General features: G+C 55.5%; 4 protein-coding genes across 4 annotated transcripts in view; 3 read left to right on the forward strand and 1 right to left on the reverse strand.

Annotated features, from left to right (window-relative positions):
• Positions 1-189: 189 nt before the first annotated feature.
• On the reverse strand, positions 190-351 carry GLOTRDRAFT_23116 (uncharacterized protein; the record flags this gene model as incomplete). The annotated part of the gene is made up of 1 exon (XM_007867299.1): positions 190-351. A coding segment is annotated over one exon (162 nt), but the record flags the coding sequence as incomplete, so codon positions are not given.
• An 888-nt stretch (positions 352-1,239) lies between these two features.
• On the forward strand, positions 1,240-2,143 carry GLOTRDRAFT_41610 (uncharacterized protein; the record flags this gene model as incomplete). Its single annotated transcript, XM_007867379.1, has 3 exons — positions 1,240-1,409; positions 1,465-1,616; positions 1,698-2,143. The coding sequence occupies 3 exons, from the start codon at positions 1,240-1,242 to the stop codon at positions 2,141-2,143; spliced, it is 768 nt and encodes a 255-aa protein (XP_007865570.1).
• Positions 2,144-3,088: 945 nt separating this feature from the next.
• Positions 3,089-3,940, forward strand: GLOTRDRAFT_93459 (uncharacterized protein; the record flags this gene model as incomplete). The annotated part of the gene is made up of 3 exons (XM_007867766.1): positions 3,089-3,326; positions 3,359-3,502; positions 3,633-3,940. 3 exons carry the CDS (start codon positions 3,089-3,091, stop codon positions 3,938-3,940), a joined length of 690 nt encoding a protein of 229 aa, XP_007865957.1.
• Positions 3,941-7,488: 3,548 nt separating this feature from the next.
• GLOTRDRAFT_138661 (uncharacterized protein) overlaps positions 7,489-7,943 on the forward strand; it is a gene marked incomplete at its 3' end in the record, with an annotated part of 3,081 nt that continues 2,626 nt past the window's right edge. Inside the window, exon 1 of the mRNA XM_007867767.1 lies at positions 7,489-7,791. Within this exon, the coding sequence (XP_007865958.1) occupies positions 7,605-7,791 (187 nt within the window). The 5' untranslated portion in view covers positions 7,489-7,604. The remainder of the gene's footprint in view (positions 7,792-7,943) is intronic.

The raw sequence follows: 7,943 nt of genomic DNA on the forward strand, positions 1-7,943 counted from the left end.
ATCAGGTAGGTTAGATCAGCTTAGGACAAATGTCACAAGACTTGGGCAAGTACCCACCCTCATATTCCGCAGTGTAGCCGTCTTCTTATTAAGGGCAATGGCAGAGATCCTGTTCTGCTGGAGCTCCCGTGTGTTCTGCTCTCCCAAAATATTAAGAGGTGTCACTACTATCTGGATGCCGTCTGGACGGAAGAGTAGCGGCATCCAGAATGTAAGGGTCTTCCCCGACCCGGTGCCAGCAATGCACACAACATCTTTGTCGCGCCGCAGGATAGCCTGTACAGCCTGTAGCTGCCATAAGCATGGACGCTGACCGAACTTCTCGCGGACACGAGTTCGGATGTCGGTGAGAGATGGAACTGACGGTTCCTCGGGCATTAGTCCATACACGGCCGTTGGCGAGGATAGACGCGTCGGTGTTGTTGGCGCGACGCGTCGAGCATCGGATTAGCTAAGATCACTGGCGCTTTCCTGAACGGGGTGTCACTGGTAACGGTGGCGTTTATTTACAAATGTTTTCCGCCAGCGGTCGTGGAGAGGCAAGCCAGAATAAAGTTTACATAATCACATGACTATACAAAATAATTATCGCGTGGTTTCCACATGGTCCGCACTTAACCGATTGCCGTAGCAGATGCGCAGCCTCGAAACGACCGCTGGGTAGGAGCGTGCTACTACTGACCACCTGGTTCCCCGACTTGAATATCTCTCTTTGGAAGGATCCTGGCCCTCGGATGTCCCTTCGACATTGATCGAACGGATGATATCTTCTCGAATGGTTGCGGACCCCGCCCTTTCGCCTGACCGTCTTGGCCCCGACGAGCCGGCGAGGCTCTGCTATGTTCACATCGCGAGGATGGGATTGAATGAAAAGTACGAGATTTGGGAGACTGTGAATGGTGCGGTGCAAAGGAGCACGCACGATTTCTATCCTTACTATCGATGATTTGCAGTCATTACCTTACCGGAGCAGAAGATTTTTTGATGTTTGGCTGATGCTTTTACTACGAGTTTGGCCAATAGATGCCTGTGATATTGTAAGCGGCAGAGACGTAAACGAGTATACTCTGCAGTATGTGTATCCCTAATTGAGGCCGTATGCGATAATGTCATGTCCAGCTTCTAAATAAACGTGGGAACTGAGCTTGCTGTCAATGCGCCACAATGGAGTCCAGAATGGGAGACAAGTTTCCAACAAGTTTCGACTACCCCTCGACTTCCTCTCCCGCTGGTGCTGTCATGTCATCCAAAACCCTGAGTAATGGCACCCTGAGCCTGCGGTTCATGCAGCGAGCGAAGCTCGTCCAGCAAGCCGAAGCTGAGAAAGCGGAAGTAAAAGACGACTCGCAATGGGAGATATCGAGCAAAGTCAAACAGGCATGGGGCTTGAGCTCGGGAACGTCACAAGTGTACGTGAACCACTGCTCAGAGCCTCGAGTTCATATGGTTTATCTGTATACAAAGGTCTGAAGTAGCATACGAATCCTCTTATCTGCCCTTCCTCTTCCCGTCTGCTAGCGAAGGTGCTGATTCGTCATCTTCAAACCATGCGTCTTCTGAGCCAAAAGGCCGTCGGAAGTACAATGCTAAGGGTCAGGAGGTAGAGGACGAGGTGAGTGACTGATACATTTCCGTAGATGTCCTCCTATCAATTGACGTAAAACGATAGCCCCCGGCGCCAGTCGAGGTGCCTGCAGAGTCCTCTAAGGACAAGCCCCGCGACTGGTCGAAGATGTCTAAACGCCCGGTAACGATATCGGGCTCTACAGGAACTGTGTTTAAGCCGCAGAAAGAGCATAAGAAGGATCACGTCAAGCCAGCGAAGATGTTGATACACGAGAACGCGAAGGTTGGCACGGATCTTAGGGCGGAGCGGTCCGCCTTACGTGCTGAGGTTTCGGCCGCTGCTCCTCCCAAGCCTTCCGTGTTCCTCAAGCCTTCCGGAGTGGATGACCCAGCACATGTACCAAGCGCTCCTACGCCATCCGCTAGTTCGAACGGACAGGGCCACGTACACTCTCAAGGCAAGGCGAACAAGGGCACGGCTAAACGGTCGCTTGACCGGGATGACGAGTCTCTGGAAGGTGAAGGGCGTTTGCAAGCTGATAAGAAAAAGCGCAGGAAGAAGAAGAACTCTTCATAGTCTCTCTGCCGGCGCCCCAGCGTTCCCACTTCACGGCGTACCAAATAACCGCACTCCTGACGTAACACTCGGTCTCCCACTCAGAGGGGTCCACCAGCTGATGATGAGGAGTCTCCTGAGTCACCAGCTGCGTAACCGCTGCCTCATGCACCCGGTTACTGGATTCCGCAGAGCGTGGCTGCATTCTCTCCGGCCGGTGGAAACGGTAACGTCAGGTCCGAGGCTACCCGTCAGGGGCCTGACTTACCGACTTCGCAAGGTGCTCGCGCGGAGTGATCATAGTTGGACCATTTACTTTCGTGTTCCAGCCTGGCGAACGGATCTTAGCATCATACGCTTATTTACGCAATTATCCTGATCCTGTATAAAGTAGTTGGACCCACAGGGTGTGGTTGAGGGACGGAGAAGATCGCTATTTCGTCCGAGAGTCTATTTGACAAGTAAGGTTTAGAAATAATATCATACGCCAGCGTAGGTATGGCCCGATCGCTTTATGTCACCCTCTCTTCGGGCGCTTCGTCTTCGCTTCTGGTCCCTTGGAGCTGGCTAACCTCCTGGATACACTGACAGTGGAATAGGTAGCCGCCTTATCTGCTACCCCGATTGGTTCGTCTTCAATAGACTGTATTGACCCTTCTGCACTGTGTTCTGCAGAACGCAGGTAAGCGGCGAACGTGAAAACCCCAGTCAGGTGTATGAATTGAGTTGCTCGCCTGTTCACTGTTCGTCCTTTGGCGGGCCGACTTCGCAGCTGAAATTCAATTGCACCCTGCCGAAAGAGAAGGGGAAGCAAGGTGGATATCGTACCTTCAGAGCACACTTATATCGCCCCGAAATGGAGTTTAGACCGACACTCGTCGTGAATTGCAGCAATGCGATGTCCAGAAAATTGTATCGATAGGAGGGATCGGGCTACATCGGCCGTAACCGCTTGCCATCACCTAAATGGTCATGGGCATGTTCAAGTTGACTGGCCATTCATCTGGCTCGGGCATCCGTATGGACACCACTTTCGACTCCTTGATAACTGCAGAGATCACCGCAGGTCCACGGCAACAGCGGTTAATCGAAATCAAGAAGGGGAGACAACGGGCTTCCTTACCTAGCAATGCAGAAGCTGAGCGTGACGCGCCGACCGATATCTCGCAGGAGGTATTGATATTGAAGGGAGTCACGGCATCGAGTGTACCGGCTTTATTCAATAATCATCACTAGATAACCAGACAAAGTTCCCGAATAGTGATCCGAAGCAGCCTGAAGAAGCGGGGCACAAGCCTATACGCACACCAAACAACAACGTTCGCTGGATATTCGCGGATTCGCATCCCAATGCCGTCCTGGACCGGTCGCGGTGGGAAGGTGTCTATAAGTAGTGCGATGTTTCCCCTCAGTCGGGCCGCTGGGGACCGTCAGTGGAATCACCAGAGCAATATTGCGAGCGCCCAGTAATGAGTGCCATCTGCAAAGTCATTTATATGGAGCTTTGCAGATCAGAGGAGCCCCAGCCCCAGACCAGTCCCAGACCCCCTATCCACGATAGAAGAATCACCGATAGATACCGCCACTCCTCAGAAGACAGATTTAGACAACTGGAGGATTTCCGGATGCTTGAGAAGCAGTGCATTGGCCAACTCCAGGGAAAACAAGGTGGACTTCCTGCGTCGACGCGAGCCTGGGCCATCCCGATATCCACGATCGCGATGCAACACCGACCCAGAGAGAAAGTATCAAAGTATCGACGATCTGCCCTTTACTGGACGAGCGCGGTCCGGCGGAGGCACGCTGAGCCGCGAATGAAGCCATGTGTATGATACGTCGCACTCTAGTATCGGTTTCTTGAGCCTCGGACTGTAACGGTACGGGCAGCAGCGGGACACCGAAGTATTTCGGCGACAGGCTTGCCATAAGCTCTTAACGAGACAAAGTAAGGGGACAGAGGATGCGGTCGAGGCGCGAAGGATCGGAGACCAAGACTAAACCCAAACCTAACTCAAATCCCGGCAAAGGCCAATGGAAAGCCGGATCGAGGGCGGATCGCCGCGATGACCAGACAGATCGAGAAAAGGCGTCGAGTATGCGCTCGCGTTCGACGGCGCATCGACAGAAGGACGTGCTGAACCGAGCTGTACCTAGCCAATAGCCATCCCAGCATACCCCATATTATGCAGCTCGCGGGACCACCTATTATCGTATACGCACTCCTTGTCGGGTACGACGGAGAGTTATATCATAACCGAAAGACCGCTAGTATTCGGCATCAACCAGCGTGCAAGAGCGCATAGTGGCCCCGAAGTGAGCTTCTTTCGCTGGAGGGCTACGCATACGGAGCCAACATTCCCCGTCCGCCAATCAGAGCAGGTAGGACTATCGATTGCAGAGCCTCGAGGAGCCTCGTGGCATTGCTATACGTACCCGTTCTGCTCACTAGCTGCCAACTCGAAGCCGCGGCGCCGAGGGAGGGGACAGCGGCGGAGACTGACTGGGACTCCTCAAGATACCCTGCGCATAGTGATCAGGGTCGTCAGGAATCGACGAACGGCGTTTAAGGCGACGTCCAATTTTACCCAGTGCCCGCGGCGTACTCGCCACTTCTTTCATGGATCCACTCACACATTGGAGCAGTCGTGACTCTCGCCCAGTACAAGAAAGGAGACCCTTCCGCGGATGGAGAAGATGCATGCCGATTCTTGCATTCAAGAACAGGGTTCACTACCTGTTTCCTTAATCGTGAAACCAGCGATCAATGTGAAGGACATGATCATTAATCAGGAAAGGAGGTCCGTACCTTGCTGTGACGCTGTACCCGGCATGAATACCTAGGCAGTTGCGCATTATGTGCGCCTACTGCAGCTTCTCTCGGTACCGCCCCGGCACCGAAATCACCTCTCTGATCTGATGTACTGTCAAGCACAGTCTCATACGCCACATAAAGAAACGCGTACATATACAAATGCGACGCGGTCTGCACCGACCGTTGCCCTGGGATGTATATATGGCTTGCTGTGGTATAAACAGGACGGCGCCGAAGCTCGTCAGATCACTTCCCCGGTACGCCCGCTCTCATCGCACTCTCCCAAGCTCAACCCTATCTGCCGACGGCCAGAGGCAGAGAGAGGCCTGGCCACCCACCGGCTCTTCTGTCCATCCTTGCTCAAGTTCCTAGATTCATTTCCCTTCCCCCGGCTGGCCGTGGGACGCCACCACGGTCTCCAGAAGAAGGTACGTCAGATCGCGACGCATACCAAAAGCGCATTGCTTCCCACCGAGTCACTGCGCCAGTCGCCACCTGTAGGAGCGTTCGCTGTATGTTCGGCAGGAAATCGCAAGAACCGGGCGATCCTCAGCCCTTGCGTATCACGCCCGCCGGGTGCACGAATACGAACCTGGTAACGCATTGAATGCCGGGCGTCTCCGGCGGGGGCGCTAGTGTGAGGCTTATGGCAGTTCCACTTGGTCAGCGAAGGAACAGGCCGATGGGACGGTGCTGGACAAACGAAGCTAAGGCCACTGCGCTCCATCAGTGGGTGCGTGCCAGTATCGGGCAGGGTGACGCACAGGCGTGACATCTGGAATCTGATGGGAGAGAAGAGTCGAGCACGCTGCACAATGGTCCTGGATTCGAAGGCAAAGACGTACGGATCCGGCAGGGGCGATCGCCCCGACCGAGCCTAGCAGCCTTCTCGTCCGCGTTCTCGTCCGCGTCCCTAATCTGAGCACCTGCAAGCGAGCCCCGAAGCGAATCCGAGGCGACGCACTAAAGAAAGCCTAGATCGCTGCAGCTTCATGCATGCACAGGGCCCGTCAGCACCGATCGTGATTCACCTCCACGGTGCGCCTGAGAACCGCGGTCCTCTTTGGCGCCGAAGCAGGTATTGCGGGACGCTGCTGCGTTACGCTGGGAATACATGGCACGAGAGCGTCCTTGCAGCGGCATCCTCCGTGTTTCCATCAAGCCTCGGGCTTGGTAGCAGAGATGTCATCGCGCGCGCATCCCCTTCGACACCGATTACGCACGCCGGAGCTTTCTCTGCCACTTTCGTCGCTCGCAATCGCAGGGCACGTCTTCACTCGGATCTGCCACCGAGGCAGGACGAGAGGGTGGCGCGGTATCCCACTCGTGCCTACCACGAGGCCGGCGATGACCAAATCGCCACTAGCTATCGAGTACCATTAACGAGAGTTACTCGGGCAAACGCAGGGCACCGTGACCCCGTTCGCAGTAGGTACCTCGGACTCGTCCACCATGAAAACACGTGCCACGTACCGCCGCGGCGCTTCCCCGGAGAATAGCGCAGCGTTCTTGCAGAGGATGTTTGACCGGTGACTCTGATGTACTGGGCCCGGCCGTCGAGATGCTGCGCGCAGGACGCAGGCTTGTATAAGCAGCACGAAGCAGTCAGTGATCCATGTCAAAGGGACAGGCGCGCCTGGGAAGCGAGTAGCCCGTCACGACAGCGGAGCACTGGGTGAAACCGCCGTAGCCTAGTCTGCTTCCGCGTGACGGAAAAGGAAGGTGCACGATGCTGTAGTACACAAGAGCCAGGGTGGAAGCAAAAGCAGTCTTTTGTACTCACCTCGTTACGTTGTCATTGCTCGGTGAGACATGACATGTTAGAGACAAGACGAAATGCAATACGAAACCAGAGCGACCTCGAGGCAGGCACGTCTTCATCTTCCATTTCGCTGGTAGGATAGGCGCCGACGTGACCTATTCGGCGAGACGAATCCGTTTCCCGAATAGTAGTACAGGACAGTGTCCAGTGTCGATCAGCGGCACAGGCGTGCTCGGGCCAGGAACAGACAGCAATGGTGTACAGCGCAGATGGGAGACGTCTTGCCCGTCTCATTTAGACGGTCGCCGACGTGCACGGGATTACCAGCGAGCCACTGACATAGCGTTGTTTAGAGCGCGTCGATGGTGATCGCACAGTGTAAAGGCCGGAAGGCCGGCTGCCACATTGAGGCTCGCAATTTAGGGCAAATGAACGAGCTCCGGACGTGCGAGGCCATGAGGCACGAAGCGATCAGGCATCACGTATACCGCGGGGGCGCGAGAGGATACGCCGTCGCTTACTGGGGCTTAGCGATGCTGTTGCCCGGGGCTCTCTCGCGCAGGGATCTTGATCAACAGTCCCAGGCGCGCCCCGTTGGCACGTAATGCCCGTGCACGTCTATCCTTTTATGTCGTTTTCTTGTTCTTCTCCCACCTTCGCATCGGGCTCGGGGGCAGAAAGGCAGGTCAGAGTCTGGCTGGCTCCTCGTAACTTATCTTGCGCGCGAATCCACGGAGGCGATATCCAGCGCGGTATTAATACGCTGCAGTTTCCGATACTGGGCCCGCACCGCTTCTCCCGTCTTCTCTCCCATCGTGACGATCTGTCCTCGGCCTCGAAATACATATAAAGCGATTCTGGCGTTCCTGTTTACGTGCACTCTCATAGCCCCCCTCTACTTATAACTCATGGGCTCCTTCCACCTGCGACCCGTCTCCGACTCCTCGCCCAGCGCATCACCCTCGCCCCCTCGCGATCACAGCTCGCCCTCGGGCAAATCTTCGACTACCCTTCCGTCGCAGCCCTCGTCGACGACCAGCACCATCCAAAGCATCAACGGCCCTCGCCGTCCGCTGTCCCCGAGCTCTCTCAGAGGTAAGTAACGCCACCCGCTTCCTGCTAGTGCTTCTATAGTTGCTGACACGAGCTGCCAATCGCAGACGTCGATCTCTCGAGCAACGCTGTCATGACGCCCCGCCGTATCCCGCCCCCGCCGACAGGTCACGAGCTCATGTCGCTCTTCCCCC

The sequence above is a fragment of the Gloeophyllum trabeum genome (assembly GCF_000344685.1).
Source record: "Gloeophyllum trabeum ATCC 11539 unplaced genomic scaffold GLOTRscaffold_00006, whole genome shotgun sequence".
In the NCBI taxonomy this organism is placed as follows: Eukaryota; Fungi; Basidiomycota; class Agaricomycetes; order Gloeophyllales; family Gloeophyllaceae; genus Gloeophyllum; species Gloeophyllum trabeum.